The sequence below is a fragment of the Podarcis filfolensis genome (assembly GCF_964270895.1).
Source record: "Podarcis filfolensis genome assembly, chromosome: 1".
NCBI lineage: Eukaryota > Metazoa > Chordata > Lepidosauria > Squamata > Lacertidae > Podarcis > Podarcis filfolensis.
The window spans coordinates 31,357,352-31,375,805 of NC_139604.1; the positions used below are offsets into that span (position 1 = coordinate 31,357,352).

The window sequence follows — 18,454 nt, forward strand, 5'->3', positions numbered from 1 at the left end:
CTTCAGACTGCTTGACAGGTACTACTTTCTGAAGAGTACACGGAGTGTCTAGTATATTATTTAACGTTTTAGAAATGTTTCTAGGTTCTTGTTGTCCAGTCATGCCACATTAAATGCAATGTAAATATAGTCTGAAGCTCCTAGTGTCCCTTCCTTGGAAGATGAGTTGGTTAGCTACAAGAGAAACGAGTCTTCTCTGTGGCATCCTAGTTGTGGAATACCCTTCCCAGAGAGGCTCTTTTATGATATCTTTTAGGTGCCAACTTAAATACTATTATTCTCTTTGGGGTTTTTCATGAGTGATAGACATAGTATTTTTGTTATTTTGCTGTAGCTGGGTCAATTTCTATCTTACTTTTTCTTTTTTTTACAAGTTGTTAATTTAAATGTTTTTTATTGGATATCATTCTATTTTGTTGTGAGGTGTCCTAAAGGCTTTGTAGTAGAAAAGGAGCAGTTTGGGTTTTGTTACGAAGTATATCTTATGGCAACACTTAATAACGCAAATCCAAATATTTTGTAGATGAAATTCAGCAAGGTTCAGAGACTTCGCCTTTTCCCGGACTGTGAAAGTATATCCTCGTAAATTTAACTACATGCACATGAGCAGTCCCTAATTGACAAAAAGGCTGTTAAGCCATGGAAACCTAAGTGCTAAAGGAAATATTTGCAAGGATAGGAACCCATAACACCCTGCCCGTTATGTGGGCTAGATCTCTCACATCCTGTTTGATTGCAACACAGACCAGTACTCCAATAAAAGCAGAAACAATTTTATCATACCCATGCGGGAAGAAAGGAAGAGTGAACACAACATCTTCCAAGCCAGCAAATGGACCCTTATAACCAAGCCCAGAATATTGCATACATTTTAGCCGGAAGAGTTGGCCAAAAGAAAAGTTCAGTTTTGCCTGAAGGCTTATGCACACAAGTATGTCTAAAAAAGAATATTCAAAAGCTCTTCTTTTCAGAGGTCTGATGCAGAAATAATTCTGCCAATAACGTAAGCATCACAATGAGCTAAACTTGGTGCAATATTAAGTTGGGTGGGGAGACAGCATCAGGATTGTTGTTGTTGTTGTTTAGTCGTTTAGTCGTGTCCGACTCTTCGTGACCCCATGGACCAGAGCACGCCAGGCACTCCTGTCTTCCACTGCCTCCCGCAGCTTGGTCAAACTCATGCTGGTAGCTTCGAGAACACTGTCCAACCATCTTGTCCTCTGTCGTCCCCTTCTCCTTGTGCCCTCCATCTTTCCCAACATCAGGGTCTTTTCCAGGGAGTCTTCTCTTCTCATATGAGGTGGCCAAAGTATTGGAGCCTCAGCTTCACGATCTGTCCTTCCAGTGAGCACTCAGGGCTGATTTCCTTAAGAATGGATAGGTTTGATCTTCTTGCAGTCCATGGGACTCTCAAGAGTCTCCTCCAGCACTAGAATTCAAAAGCATCAATTCTTTGGCGGTCAGCCTTCTTTATGGTCCAGCTCTCACTTCCATACATCACCACTGGGAAAACCATAGCTTTAACTATACAGACCTTTGTTGGCAAGGTGATGTCTCTGCTTTTTAAGATGCTGTCTAGGTTTGCCATTGCTTTTCTCCCAAGATCAGGATTGTAGGAACTGGAAAAGAGAATTTAACTCCTTTTCTCCCTTCTAAAAATCCCCCAATCATCAGGACCACAGTGGGTAGAGGGGTGCAGGAAGCCCTGATGCAACTTTCCCTCTCCCAGCTGCTACTCACATTTCTAAAAACATGCTCATGAATTGTGCCTTCTCTAGTTTGGCCTAAAAGAGCAGGAAGCAGACATGAACTCACACACTCTTTCCCCCTCTGTATTATGAATTTCCTCCTCCTTAACAGCTGTCCACTGAAGTCTGCAAACCCATTTGAATGGCTGGTTTTAAACTATTCTACTTTAAATTATTATTCTTCAGGAAGAATTGTGTATTATGCTATAAGTGCAGACAATGTAACTATCCAACATTTTGACTTCACCCCAAAGGCACACTCCTCTATAGTCTCCCGAGACAGACGGATGCAAACAATGAACTCAAAGTGAGCGAATTAAAATACTACATAAATAAGATGGCATCTTACCCAAACTAATATAGGTTTTTAAAAGACAAACATTATATTTAACTTGTAAAATACACAAGATGAGACTCCAACGTTGCACCAGTGGATCTCCTAGAACTTGCCTTTCTCCTCCTTCCCCGACCTCCATGTCCCCAAATCTACTCCAGAGGGTCCCCTAATCCTCTGGAGCATATTTTTGGGATGCATGAGGGTTGCAGGGGAGGAGCAGAGGAAGGGTAGGTGCAGTGTAGGTGGAGGTATGTGGTGCAAATGGAACATCGCAATCAAATAATATCTCTAGTATTTTATTATGGCCTAAATATAACAGAGTCAGGTATACTAAAACTCATTGCTTTAAATAGGTCTAATAAGCTTACCTCTGCGCTGGATTTAGGCCAATAAAATTAAGAGAAATAACAGTAAGGGTGATTTTTTAAAAAAAACACAAATTAACAAGAGGTGTGTGGGGGGGAATCAAATGTAATGCACTTTCTCTTGGGTGCACACATCAAAAAAGAGAGAGAAAGAAATAGCACAAGTTGGACTTGTCAATACTGGCACCTCAAGGGTGTTGGGATCTGATTTCATCACAGCTATAAATTCTTGTTGACAAGGCCAACTTTTCAAAAGCCAGCAGTTTTTTCCCCACTAAACCGCACCTAATTCAAGTGGGACACTAAAATACAGGTATTAAATATAGTGCTTCCCTTTCATCTTGACTAGAAAAGACCACTTTTATGTTTCAAAACTACATACTTGAATTTTAATATTTTTAATATAAGTGACATTTGCAAAAGTATGCTGATGTAGTTTGTTGGGAAATGCTGTAGAGAGAAGCACTACATGTCCAAAAGAAATAACAACTTATTTATTTCTTATAATAAGTGGTTGCTTAACAGAAATCAGATAAATGAAAATTCAGGACTATATTATGTATAGAGTAATGACTAAAAATTATGCAATCTTGTTAAACAGGGTCCTTGACCCTGGTTGAAAGTGTGAACAACATGAGACAAAGACTTTCAGGAAATCCCAAGTTGTTGGGGTTTTTTAAGTGCTTAAGATACAAGAAGACTCAAATAAGGTCAATAAATAAAATTGATATATGTATCCAAAAAAGTTTTATCGTTAGGAAAAGTAACCAGGGGAGTGAAAATATACTATTGTTAGTGCTAGCCGAAATACAATCCACAAACAGTGAAGGGGAAAAAAAGATTTAAAAGGACATGAAAAATATATAAAACACTATTTTTGAAAAGTCACCTACAGTCTCTTCTATGCATCCTTTCTCCGGTTTCACAATATTTTAATATGTATTGGCTACTTCCTTTCATCAAAACGAATTTATTAATCAAGCAACAAAACAGGTTGCAGCCAAACAGAAACATATGAGCATAAATTAAACCTAAGAATTATACACGGGGAAAAACATGCATAAAAAAACCAGAATCTTAGATCTTGAGGGAGGCCACATGGCCCTGTCTAAGTTGAGTTGCATTCACCGTGAATATAGCCAGACAACAGATATCTTATCCCTATCTCGGTGGGTAGCAACCACTACTAAAGATTGCTTAAAATATTTTTGCCTGTATGCTTCCTGCCACTTGCAGAACATCAAATAGCTTATGGTATCCTCTACTCACGGGCTACTGCAGACACAAAAGTGCAGACCTCTGGGGATTTTCTTAAATCTCCCCAAAATTAGACTTCATAGTCTGAAAATACGCAGAGAGTTGTGGGCACTTTGCAGAGAAAATGTGCGTTTAGCTCAGATAAGTGTTTCTCTTCCCCATGGTGTGATGATTTCAAAGTGGGGAAAGTGCTGGAAAATCTGTATAAAGTAATGGCATCCCTTCCTGTTCTGCAACAGATTTTGGAGCACTGCTTTAATATTTTGTCGGCTAAGTGGGATTTTGGTAGTGAAAAGGGCCTCTGGATCAAATCCGTATTTCCTCGATAATTCCTTGATAATAGTTTATTGTTAGCTAGCTAGGTGTTTGGGGAGGATGATTGAGAGTGTTCCGCCATACATTATTTTACCAGTTTATTTACCGAATATCTCCGTTTAAAAAATAAGAAGATAGTCCTTGAAATGAAATATGAAATTGGCACTAATCCCGCTTCTCCCCACAGGTACGCTGTGGATGTTACTGGTGGGAGACCCAGTAAAGCACAACTATACTACTTCCAACTGTGTGGACTCTGAAATGCCCCCAGATTTCTGCCCCATATATCAACCTTAGCAGCAAAAGCTTTTAGAGCTGGCAGCCCAAGATTCCCCACCCTTCACTCTGGCAAATTTCAACACCTACTGCATTGAACTTTGGGCATTCAGTTTATTTTCCTGCCAATGACTGTTCCATAGACCATTTTGGGCAAACAAACCTCCAGATAATTAAATCTATTAGACTTCTCCAAGGGATGACTGTCTAATTGCCATTTGTTTTTATCTGTTTTATCACCAAGCACCATTACTTTGGGCTCAGAATAGCTGACACATAACTGTTCCTTATTACTTACTTCCTGTCATTGAAAAATTTCCCCAAGGCTAGATCATTTGGAATAACCAAAACTACTTCATGTCTCTACAGATAGCACACACTTGGCAAAGTTCACCAGATACTCAGGTCCCAGGCCTGGTGGAGTCAAAGTGATGTTAGTGTACTGGAATGAGTTGCGCATAGCTGATAAAAAGGAAGGCAGTAGTCACACCTTATTTAGTAAGATATGTACACAGACATTTGCTTGTTGCTACAAACAAAAGCTTTCAGGAGGTGTTATCACAAAGTTGAATAGCCTTTTCCCTCCCTTACTATATCATATTACATTCAGCTTAGATAATAAATGTAAATCAATTCATCTTCAGAATGAAAACAGCGTCTTGAAACCATCTGTAAAACTACAAAGGGTTCAGTCTATTGAGCAATGATGCTTTGCAGAGTTTGCATGATATCAGACCTTAAATCAATAGGCCAAATATGACACTGAACCACCATGTTTCCCCAAAATAGCAATCAATATTTTAATATGTAAAGGTTCTACTCTCTGATGCTGCACACATTCTGTGTAGCAGTCACAAGTTCAATTATGTTCCCCAACTAATGGTGTGAAGGTAAGGAAGGAAACATTCAGGCAGTATCAGGTAAGCTCATCCAGACAATGGCCTGGTTCATACATCATGCTGAGCCAAATCATGGCTTAGCATGAGCATGTGGTCTCTGGGAGGGACGATTTCAGCTACTTTGCTCTTGATTAACTGTTCTGCTGCTAAGTTGAGCAAAACCATCGTTTAGCTTAGTGTGTCACCTGGGCTCGTGGTTTAGCAATCCCCATACAAACCACAAGACGTAGCCAAGGTTTGTCTCATGGTTTACAGCTCACAGTTTGTTCAAAGGAGCTAAACCATGTACCTGGGTTCAGGCAGCACACCAAGCCAAGCTTTGGCTAAGCGCGGTGCAATACTACACAGCAGAATGCCTGGGAAGGAGCCATGCAATTTCTTCTCCAGGGGCCAAATTCAGTCCTCCAGGTCTTTCCATCTGGCCCTCAGGAACCTCCCCAGGCTCCTCAAGTGCTTTTGCTTGGCTGGAATGCGCCCTTGAGCTATGAAAATGCCTCTTGCTTGCCAGGATGAAACATGGAAAGGCATGTTTATGTACAGAAACCTCTGTCTTTTTGTTTGTGTGGCCTTCTATACAAAGTAAGAATCACATCTATTGCTCCACCCACTTTGGTCTCTAATCCCACTCAACACCTGTATGCTGTTTCCCCAAAGGTTGGAAATGTGGTCGACTGTAATTTGGCTTAGCATGATGCTGTCTCCTATTACTTAGAGGTTACCCACATAAGCCATTTGATCAGTGATACTGTGAGCAGGATATCAGGGAAGCAGTTGTAGAAAATGGAGTCTAGAAGGAAATTTATCACTTGACAAAGAACTAGTCATTAACCAAGTAGTCTTTTACTGTACAAATTGAGAATTTTTTTTTAACTTACCTGGAGATTTTTTGCTTGCTCTTGATTGCATCAAGTAGGCGTGGCGAGGCAGCAAAGGTGATGATGGCAAAGACATTGAAACTCCTTTGGCCAAGTTCATTCTGTAGACATCTTCCGGTGCAGGCTGGATACCACTGGGGAAATCTGCATGGTGGCCAGATGTGGCAATTATCTGTAGTGCACTTTCTGAGCATGAATCACCTTTAAAATAAATAATAAAAAAGAGGGAAGGGGATTAAAGTTACACAGCAAATGAACAGAAAGCTGTATGAAAATACGAGAACAAACTCCATTGTATCAAGCTTTGCTGTGACAGCAATGGAGCAAAGGCTGGTTTAAGTGGCATTACAGACATTTGTTACAGAAAGGAAGCACAAACAAAAAGAGGAATAATGGATAAAAAAAGCACAAATGTTATTTTCAGTTATAACGCTACTGTGAAAAGAGCTGCTTTTGGGCTATTCTATGTGCTACTACGTCACCTCCAGTCCTTGCCTGGTGATTTGATATGTGGCCATTTTTTAATATTTTTTTTAAATGGCTTTGAAAAGGGAAGCAAGCAAGTTGTCAGTCTAAGTTCCCTACTGGGAATAGGGGTCTATGGCCCAAGAATAAAATAAATAAATAATGAACGACCCTTTTCTGCTGGACTCCTATCCTGTTCCACTTTAGTAGCCTCTGATGGAGAGAAGGGGAAATATTTAAAGAGACAGTAGGGAGAAACAAGTGTAACTTGCTATAAAATAAAAGTTGTAGATATTTGCTGGACCTTTAAATAAATACCAATATTTGCTGCTTTAAAATAATCTTGTTCCCAAATAGAAAGCCCAACTTTAGGCATAAGAAGTTTTATCCAAATATAGCATCTCGTATCATGTCTCCCAAAGTGGCCAAATCTGTGATTTCTCATAAGAACTCATGGTGGTGGAACCCTGTACGCTGCCTACTTCTGGCAGCTAAATGCCTCTATGTTCCCATTATCACCAGCTACATGCACACAAACAACTCTGTTTAACAAACAGTTTATATGCTTTACATCCTGTACAGTCTGTAACAGGGAAGTCAGACAAGGAGGGAGAAGTATAAACAAACAATTCTCTTAGGAGGATTACATGTTATCCTCAAATAATTCACACATAAATGCTACCAGAGTCAGGCCCTCTGCAACCTTTCCCAGGTCTTTCTCTAGAAGGAACTACTATTAAGAACTCTAAAATATCCTCATATATATGCTGAACGTGATCCTGCTTGAAGAGGGGGGTGTGTGGGGAACTGTAAATCTACATACAAAATATGCATCAACACTACAAAAACAGTTTTGAAATATATGCTTGCGTCTGAAGAACATAGCCCGAATCACATAACACTGTTCACCTTTACTTAATCAGTTTATTTCTACCACTTCCTTTGATCTAAAAGCAACATGCACTGACAAATGAACATGTAATAAGATTCTGCTGTTGCAGTATGTCAAAAAAGGGTGGTTTTGAAGACTATCACCTCATTTGAGCCAGTTCACACACAAAAATATTGTTCCATTGTTTAACAATGGTTAAGGAAACAGGAGCAGCCTATGAAATCTCCCCCAAAATCCTTCCCCTCTTCCCCCCCCTTTTCCGGTAGCAACAATATTAACAAGTTTAAACAAAGTTTACCAAACAAACAACTAGTTTTATTGAAGAAAAAAAGGGGAGTAAGATAAAAGAGGTGTATATGAGAGGTGTAACACCAAGTTTTTTTAAATGGCTTAGACCAATTATCCAAACAGAGCTGCTGGATTCATAAGAAGGTATTTGAGTAAAAACCAATGTGCTTTGACTATTTTTCAAGTATCTGATATCAATTTTGTATAAAGACTTTGAATACACAAAGTGCCAAAGATAGAAGAAAATTGACTTTTCCAAGTTTGAATTTAAGTACAGTGGTACCTCGGGTTACGTACGCTTCAGGTTACATACGCTTCAGGTTGCAGACTCTGCTAACCCAGAAATAGTGTTTCAGGTTAAGAACTTTGCTTCAGGATAAGAACAGAAATCATGCTCCGGCGGCGCGGCGGCAGCAGGAGGCCCCATTAGCTAAAGTGGTGCTTCAGGTTAAGAACAATTTCAGGTTAAGTACGGCCCTCCAGAACGAATTAAGTACTTAACCTGAGGTACCACTGTATTAAAAACTTAAAATACTTCAGAAGTTAGTATTAAAATCCTTCCCCTCTGAAGGAAATTTCATCCATTTCTAACTTTAGATTGGGACATTCCTGTTTATCACAGCAAATCAAGACAAATGCTTTTTCAGGCTTTTTCAATGAAGACCAGCCATACATTGTCCACATTTATATAATATCTTAATAAGCTGTGATGTGAATGAGACTTTTGTCCATGGATGCAGCCTCTTCTCTTCCCTGCATACAGAAACAAAATCTGGAAAACTTCAACTAACCATAGTTTCCTGTTTTGTTCAAACCAGAAAACTATGGTTACCAGGTTCAGAACATGCCAGGATCATAAACCATCTCTTATAGGTTCCATGCATGAATGAAACGGGAAAGTAGTTCCTGGCTAACTGTGGCACTACGAAGAACTAAATGAAAACGGGAGCAACACAAGAATGGAGCACATGGAAAATAAGCTTGTACATATCTCAGCTTATTAAGCAAAGATTTGATCGTTCAAATAGGGCCAATAACCCTGACAGCTGTAAGCAAGCATTTTATCTTCAAAATATAAACAGTATAGCTTGGTGAGATGTATTATTCCGAAAGAAGCAATAAGCCATTAAACCTACTGCAGATTAAACTTTCATTTCAAGTACAAGCTCAATAGACAGCCTTAAACAATCCTCCATTTCCCAACCTGAAAAAATCCTCCATAACTTCAGGACACTTGTGCTCCATGTAGGATTGTTGAACTTAACACGTAATGCATTTTGAGCATCACTGAAAAGCGCTATGCGAATATTAAGTTTATATGTGGGGTTTATATGTGATGACTATACTCATTAGAAAAAACCCTAAATTTGAAAAATACTGGCTCACACAAATGAAAGCGGCCATCCTATACAGAGCAATCCTATACATACTTCCTTGGATGCAAACTCCCTGAGTTTTTGATGTTTCTGGAGGTTTATGTCCAGTCCTTCCACTACAACTGCAACTGCAATTAAAACAACTGCAAAAAAATCTCACAGAAAAATTACAGGTCCAGGATTGCAGCCTGAGAAATACATCAACAATATATTGTCTAATCTAATTTATTTACTTCCTTTGTTTGATATGAATGCCTTTGTCCGCACCCAGTTTTGTCTCTGCTTGTCTGCCAGGGGATTTCCTGCAACAAATATTCACATGCATCTGTATTTGAGATGTTAGAAGAGCCTCAAAACCAGACAAAGGCATCTAAAATATGCCTTTCTCAGTATCTAAAATCACGTCCCTTGTTGCAATCCCCCTCTCGAGCAGGGGTCCAAGTGAACAGGCTATTTTCTGTCCGAATGTCATTTCTGTCAGTGACACTTTTAAATAAAGTGCTGAGAAAGAAGCAAGCTAGATTTGCAATTCTCAGGAAACAAACAGGCAGATTTAGCCGAAGTATTTGAGGGGAAGAGGGTGTTTGTATGTATATTTAATTCATTCAATATGTCTTGAATCTGGCTGTGCCTGAGTGCAGAAAGGCTCCTAATCCAGTGGCTGTGTCTACTAATGGTGAGGAGGGAAGAATTTTTTAAACTGATTTCCCCTTTCTCCTTACAGGTTAGCATGCCACACTCCTCCAACAACCTGGAGAAGGTTGGGAGGGGGAATGTGGAAAGCCAGATCCAGCAAAAATCGCCTCTCCTCCTCTTCTGTTTGTGGAGACAACTCAATTGAATTAAGTCCCTTGTATCTCACTCTTTAGTATTATTCCATTAGTATTCCTGTGGGAATCCCTTGCAGACAACCGCAGTGCCTGGAGACAAGTCAGTCAGGATGTGTATCCATAGCACTGACCATAGGAGGAATGACTGCTGGGAGGAGCACAGAGAGAGGGGAATGCCCTGGTGGGTCTGCAGCAGTAGAACTAGACGCCCCGGCTGCAGCAAAACATGTCTCTCCTGTATCTGTCTCTACAGCCACCGCAATTGCTGCAACCTTCCAACAGTTTGACTTTGCCCCCGGAGGTGCACACCTCCATTGTCTCCCGAGACAGTCGGATGCTAACAAAGCATCCCGTTCAGTTCAATTCAAGAGACTGATCGGGTTGCTTAGCACCAGCAGTACTAGAGGATCACGATATTCTGAGACCACTCGCTATTTTATGGGTAAAACTAGATATAAGTTAATTAATTTAAAAAACAAAACCTGTTCCTTGTAGGCAACGAGAAACATGCAGAATATTTTTATATTTGCTTTGACCTCCACTCCAAACACACACCCAGTTTCAGCCATGACACTGCTACTGCAATGATGGGGAAGGGCTGCACAAAGCTGGACCCGGGTTCAACCCTCAACCCTTTAGCGCTAGAGAACATCTGGAACATTAAAAAGCTTACGAAGAGAGCAGCTGAGCAAAGGTGAATGGAGGCCAGCAAGTATGACACAAAGGGGTGTTGCGTGTATTCCAAGCATTAAAAGCACCAGTGTTTGTACAGTATAACTTTCTAACTAAATCATCACTGACATGGGTTGTGATAACCCTAGCAACAATACCAACACTTTCACGTTACAAGTAGCCATATTGGTACAGTCATACCTCTACTTACGTATTCCTCTGGAGATGGAATCTTCGGGTTATGGCCACGGCAACCCTGGAAGTGCATACTTCCGGGTTTCATTGCGCACACATGCACAGAAGCACTCTGCACACCACACACGTGCACAGAAGCGCACCACTATTAACATTATTTTCAGGGTGCGAAGGGACCCCCAGAACGAATTAAGTTCGTATCCAGAGGGTCCACTGTACACTGCTTACTTGCTTGAAAGGGAAAAAAATAACTTAATGCAAGTTGGGTGTCCCCCCCCTTTGGCAGGAAATACATATGACTGGTCTTAAAATATGCAGGTATTTTAGCTAAAATTGCTGATTAAAGTTAGTCTCTCTCCAAGATCAGTTTTTTAATGGTTTAGCAGCAGGGGTGGCTAGTCGCTTTTTTCTTTTCCTTCCTTTTGCTCAAGGGCTGCATTTGCCCTTGGCCAACCCTACCAGCAGTGGGTTGGGGCCACCCAAGACACTCAGACGGGTGCAGGCAGAAAAGCCATCAGCCTTGACTCATGGTCCATGCAGATCAGGTGAGGAGGGAGGGTTATAATGCTCTTTCTGATGCACTAGTGACAACAGATGCTGAAATACTAGGTGTAATACAAATCATTTAGCAACAATATAGTTTTTCAAATTTGCAGGTTGCTCCTTCTGCTTATTCTGTCTCAACTATCTTACTAAACACATCCCTCCAAAATACAATAATACTCTTGGAAGGGCTACCACCACAGGACTACCACCCCATTCTCCATTCATAAAATGATTAATCTGATGGCTGGGGAGTGAGCAATTTGCATCCCTAACGACAGTAATGACCTCCACCCAACACAGCATAGTGTATACAGTAGTCCCTCGGGTTACAGATGCTTCAGGTTACAGACGCTTCAGGTTTCAGACTCTGCTAACCCAGAAATAGTACCTCGGGTTAGGAACTTTGCTTCAGGATGAGAACAGAAATCGTGCTCCGGCGGCGCAGCGGGAGACCCCATTAGCTAAAGTGGTGCTTCAGATTAAGAATAGTTTCAGGTTAAGAACGAACCTCCAGAACAAACTAAGTTCTTACCCGAGGTACCACTGTATTTTTGTTTTCATTTTGCTGCTGCTACAAAAACCAGAGGTGTCTAAGGCCAGGGGGGAAAGGGGGGGGCTATATCAGGCTCCCAAAATGGTAGTTAGCCACCCCTGATTTCAGCACATTTAATAATTTAGTTACACATAAAAAAGCTGCAACTGAGGAGTATTTTCCTGTCGTTCAGTGTTATATGACCCTTCTGAACCAATAATGAAGTGTCAGCAGTAGTCATAACAACTACCCTGGATGACTGGTTTAAACAAACAAAGCAGCATTTTCTGCAGGTTTTGCAACTTCTTCTCTGTGGCTATACTCAAATTTTAATTCTACCCCACACAATATTTAGAGGATTGCTTCCTTTCAAACTGGAAAACAGGACACAGCAACTGGCAGTTAACACCCAGTTGTAGTTTGGAAGCTATAGCTCAAGAGAATATTAGCTTAACAACGTTATGTTTTTCAGGTGTATTGTTCAGAAGATAGAGGCAGTGTTTGAATTACTGACAGGACAAAAGCTAATAATAGTTTCCCCCTCTTTCCCCCTAAACAGGCAATTCTATTAATATTCAGAATACTGGGTTTGGTTTGGTTTTTGTCCTCCCAGCAAATCTCTCCAGAGTGTCCCATGTGACGCTGCTGTTGAAGTTCTGTTTGGTTCCTGTCTCATCCACTGCATGAACCATACCACTGCCAACTGAAGTTGTCCCCTTTATTTTCTTGTTTTAATGCCTTTATTTTCAACAGTTTCTCCAATGAAGGATATTGTCAAATGAAATTAAGACGTTTTTGCTTTGTGTGTCCATCTTTTGATTCTGAGTTTTGTTAGGGTTGACAGATTCCCGAAAGTGAAAATCTGGACAAGCTTCTTTAGCTTTTTTTCCAGTCAAAGTTGTTGAGCTTTTGGTATTTTTCTTTGATTTTTAAAGATTTTAAAAATAAAAATAGCCCAACTTGCCATACCTTGCCAGGTTTTCCCAGACATTTTGCCGATTCAGCAAAAATCTGCACAGACACCATTTTTCCTAGCGATTCCAAGACGTGTTCTGGAAAACCCGGACGTATAATAGTCCTTGTTTTGTGCTACTGTCTGTCTTACTGCAACTAGGATGTCGTATTGGGGGTCCAAGTAAAAATTTTATATACAGTCATACCTCATGTTGCGTCTGCTGCAGGTTACCTGTTTTTGTGTTGCGTCCTGCAGCAACCCGGAAGTACCGGAATGGGACGGGTTACTTCTGGGTTTTGCCACTCGCGCATGCGGAGAAGCGCTAAATCATGCCGTGTGTGCGCGCTGACACTGCGCTTCAGCTTGTGTCAGTTCCGTGTTACAGGCGGGTCTCCAGAACGGATCCCGTCCGTAACACAAGGTTCCACTGTATCTGGGGAAATCTTGCAAGTCTGCCCAACCCTGCTCTGGAGGAACAAGACTACATCATACCCATTGAACTGTTCATTACCAATATACAAGTAAATTTGTTTCATAAAGCTATTATCTATATACACATTTACCTATATACAAGCGTATACAAATCTCCCAATGTCATTTTAACAGTTTAACAGCTATATCCTCTACTTAATGGTATGACTATTTTCCACCTAGTCATTCTGACACGCTGGCACCCTAGTTGCAAAATTGAACAGTTCCAATTTACAGACTTGCTTTCATTTATGCTAGATTAAACATACTGCCTTCAGCAGTACTTGAGGGCTGATTTCAAAAAATTCCGCTGGAAAAACACTTATGCCCACGTGGAGATGGCAGTATTGAATCAGTAGCTCATGTGCTGTTAGCTTGTACTCTTTAGAAAGATTTGAGGAGTGAAGTTATTACCCCTCTACTATCCATACCAGGCCGCTCAACCATTGCTACTGTGTCTTTTCTTTTAGCAGATCAGGATAATCAGGTGACAGTAAAAACTGCAAATAAATAAATAAATAAATAAATAAATAAATAGCAGAGGCAATTAGAAAAAGATCTATTATTTGATTATTGATGTAAACCTCTAGAATGTATTTTGTATAGCTAAGCCTTTAGCTCTATCTTCAGTACATTCTATTTTATTGCTATGGCTAGTGATTGGTGCAAATAAAGATTCTCCTGATCTTCTACTTAATTTTTGTTTATGCCTGAAAGTATTTCAGATCAGTCACTTACTATCTGGCACAGAGTCCCATTAACCTAAAAGATAAGTGGTGTTAAATGTATTAACACAGAGATTGCTTTATAAGAAGCATGCATAATAACAACCTGCTCAAGGAGTCAAAGGCTTTGGTAGCTACAAAATAAACAGCAAGAGTTGATGTCTGAATTATCTACACATACTCTGAAGTATTATGAATTCAGTTAATGCAAAATGAGTAACCAAGATATACCAACCAAGACGCAAAAAAATTAAGCCCAATATAATTATTGCAACTAAGCCAGAGCGAGCCTTGGCACAGACTGTCCACTTGTATCACTTTTATCTCCTGTCAGTTCACATGCAAAAGGAGAGCAAATCCTCCACTTCTACTTTTAATTAAGCCACAATGCTCCATTATATAAAACTTAGGCATCCATGGTGTGTTTTAAATTTAGCTGAGGGATGGCGAACCTGTGGCCCTCCAGATGTTGTTGGACTGCTGCCTTGGTCACATATGAAGGGCCTCAGGTTCCACATCCCTATTTTAGTTTGATAAAACAAACTATCTAGGAGTTAAAATAAGCCACAGTTACCAGAATTCATACGTAACAGGAAACTGTGGTTTAGTCAAAAGTGAAACTGTGACTCTTTCCTTTGCACGCATGAAGGGATAGAAAGGAGAACACACAAACCTGGGGCTCATCTAGACTATTGTTTAGTGACAATTGTCTAAACTATGCTTCAGAGTTTCATAACATAAGTCAACAACCTGAAGTGCTGAGACCAAGAGTGAATGTCAAATTCTGATTTAATATGCTATTTGAATTTATTTTAAGTGATAGTGATCTGTTAATACTTACATGCATTAAGAAATGTATTAATAAATTAAGAAGTTTGTTGATCATAAACAACCATTAGTAATAGAGATGACTAGAAACAGAAAATAACGGAGTATTTAAGAGAGAACTAGAAGCCTGATTTAGCTATTATTGATCCTCTGAATAAATATAGCTCTCCCACAACTGACCATACACTGAAATACATATTTGTTGTATTTTATGTACACGCTTATTCAGTCAATTATTTATCTGTAACAAAGTAATTATGAAGTGCCTAACATACTGTAAATCCATTTGAATATTCGCAAATATAAATTTTCATATAACTCCTTTATGCTACAATATTCTTTAAAAACCACTGACCTATAAATCTGATAAAACACCACCTCTCAATCCTGGAGCACCTTGATATTCCAGCAATATCAAATAAACTCCATGCAATCTTGCTTTCTGTTAACTTCTGATTTTCTATACTTTCACCATTTTATCTCTGGCATCCAGCATAACCAGTGAACCAGTGATGGCTCTAAAGAAGGGGCATGTCTTGAAAATGTAACTGAATTCCCAATGGCAAATCGGATGCAGCTAAAGGGCTTAATCAGATTAACATCTTTTAAAGAGAGACAGTATAATGATACTACAAATAATCATTCTGTAAGACATACAAGCTTGAAAACAGAACTCGAATCCCGTATCTAATCCATCAATTGAAAAAGGGATAAGCAACATGAGAAACTTTTAGAGCCTCTGTAGTATATGAAAATCAAACATGATGAAGACAACAGCTTAAAATTCACCACTGTATACAAGACCTGAATGCTGCTCTCAAGTTAAGGACATTAAAAAAATGTTCGGGAACATGCAACTCGAAATGCAAAGTCTACATGATTCTATGATTCCAGTTCTTCTAACCTTCAAAGTGGGAATCCAATTTACAGTAATGCACACAATGTCCAACCTATATAGTATTCATGATAAGAATCTATACAAGAGCATTATGTGCTCAAGATAAAATAAGATGGAAGGAGCCTAAGAGCAATATGAAACTGGGACACAGCAGCCATGAAGTTAAAGCAGACAAATGTAGTTGTGAAGCTTGTGGATTTAAATTTTACTTCAGTTATCTACCTCTGCCCCACATAGCTATGAAGTGGAGGGGAAGGGAAGATACAAAACTATTGTGCTAGAGAAGTTAACGTTATTAGCTACTTTGCCTTCATCTGCATGTCACTTTAAATAACAGTTAAACTTAACTATGGTTTAAAAGGTGAATGAAGTGCCAAACCAAATCATGGCTTAAATTCTAGTAGCAACGAAAGCAAAACACCCATGATTTTAGCAGTGTGTATGAGCACAATACAGTGTCACCTGTAAAGCACTGGCTACAAATTAGTTTCTGGGCCCAATTCAAAGTGCTGATTTTGATCTTTGAAGCCTTAAACCGTTAAGGACCACAATACCGCTTTCCATATGAACCTACCCAGACACTGTGATCATCATCTGAAGCACTGCTGTGTGTGCTTCTGCCATGAGAAATCTGAAGAAGGGTGGCAACACGAGAATGGGCCTTCCCCATTTGTGGAATGCTCTCCGTGGGGAGTTTAAGCTGGTGCCTTCATGATACCCCTTTAGGAACCAGGCAGAAATGCTCCTCTTCAACCAGGCCTTTGGCTAATTAACATCCTATACTCTTTTGAATTTTTTTTTTGGGGGGGAGGGGTGTTATTCTTTTATTTTGCTTTTGTCCTTGTTTCATTATGTATTTTTGTCTTGTACTTTGATGCTGAGAACCACCCTGAGACCTGCAGATGAAGGGCAGTGTCTAAAAAAAAGTCTAAGAAACACACACAATTATTAAGGCATCAGTTATTAGACACGTGTAAGGATGCACATCATCTATCTTGACCTGTAGTACAACACATCTCCAAATGCTATAATTAAGAGAAAGCCATATATTGTAAAGCAATATATGTCCATGCATGCATAGCTAAAGGCAGGACTAAGCAACATTTATTTATACCACTGAATAACAGAAGGAAAAACTATGTCCTTCCTTTTTATGAGATCCATTAAACACAAACCATATAATGAAAGAAAGACAAAACATTCAGTTCAGTACTCCCAGCAAGACGTTAGGAAATACATCCTTCCTGTGAGATTCTTTTTTAATAAAAACCATGATGTTATTTAAGAATATTTATCTTCTATCTATCTATCTATCTATCTCTCTATCTCTCTATCTCTCTATCTCTCTATCTATATCTGACATATGTACAGTGGTACCTTGGTTTATGAACTTAATCCATTCCGGAAGTCTGTTCTTAAAACAAAGTGTTCTTAAACCAAGGTGTGCTTTCCCATAGCAGTGGGGGACTCAGTTTACAAATGGAACACACTCAACATGTTCTGCTTCCAAGGCTAACTTCACAAACTTCTTAATCCACGTTGTTCATAAACTAAGTTGTTCTTAAACCAAGGTACCACTGTACAAGAATGCAGAAACAGTGGCCAAATCATTTAACGCACTTCAATGCTCATGATGTGCACACTAACTGTCTGTGTGCATTTTTTTTTTTAAAAAAGCTATATGCAAAGTCCAGAAAGCTCTCTTCCACAGATGCAGCAGCTAGAATTTGCCACAACCAAATGTTTCCATTCACTGTGACGTTTGAGGTTAATTTGTTCTCTTTAGTTAGACAATGTATATCATCTTCATTTTTAAAAATTATCCAAGCAGTGTACAGCTAAAGCACAAGAATTTCTGCTTGTGCAATGGAACTTCCCTCTCCCCCACCCTAAATCTGACATAGGGTTCCCCCCATAACCCTCTGGAGCAGACTGGGGGGCGGGGTAGGATGTGCACAGGAAAGGAGAGGAGGGAAGTTCTGTTGCAAAAGTAGAAATCCTTGGGCTGGAAACTGCCCATCACCATAAAAAACAAAGATGAAAATCTATAAAAATTTAAAACACATGTAAGTAATTAAATCATGCATCTCAGTAGGCTTGTTGAAACAGAAGAGTTTTCAGCAGACGTCTAAAACTACATAGTGAGAATGCTTGCTAATGCCAATAGTCAGGGAATTCCAGTGCACAGGTGCTGCTACACTAGTGTAACAACTCGTCACAATGCTGAATGGACAGTATTTTTAATGATATATATTTTATCATATATATATTTTTACACAAAAATTTACATTATTCAATTACCCATCCTGTTGTATTCCTTTATCTGCTGCCGAAACAGCCATTTTATTTCTTTTGCATTATAACTTATATTTCAATCATTTATTCTCTTTCCCTTAATGCTGAATGGACATTATGAGTACCGCAGATCAAAGTCATTGAACAGGCACATATATTAAGTGATTCCTATCCTCAGGAAGAATTTGGGAGGAGGGGTACCGGCAGGGATTTTAAACGTGGGCTCAGCCTACCTAGTTATTATTGCATACTAAGTCAGACCATGAATCCACTGACACCAGTATATTTTTTTTCTCAGACTGACAACAGCTCTCCAGCAACTAACTCAAAGATGTTTCCCTTCATCTGCTACCAGATCACCTTAAGTGGAAATGTCAGGAATTGAACCTGCCAGCTTCCACACACAAAACATAT

At 39.6% G+C, this 18,454-nt stretch overlaps 1 protein-coding gene across 3 annotated transcripts in view; it reads right to left on the bottom strand.

The window, feature by feature from the left end:
• The window catches only part of TANC1 (tetratricopeptide repeat, ankyrin repeat and coiled-coil containing 1), a 129,516-nt gene that overhangs the window by 57,136 nt on the left and 53,926 nt on the right, over nucleotides 1-18,454 (bottom strand). For all 3 annotated transcript variants that reach the window (XM_083578475.1, XM_083578476.1, XM_083578474.1), the window contains exon 3: nucleotides 6,073-6,273. In XM_083578475.1, the coding sequence (XP_083434601.1) occupies nucleotides 6,073-6,273 (201 nt within the window). The remainder of the gene's footprint in view (nucleotides 1-6,072; nucleotides 6,274-18,454) is intronic.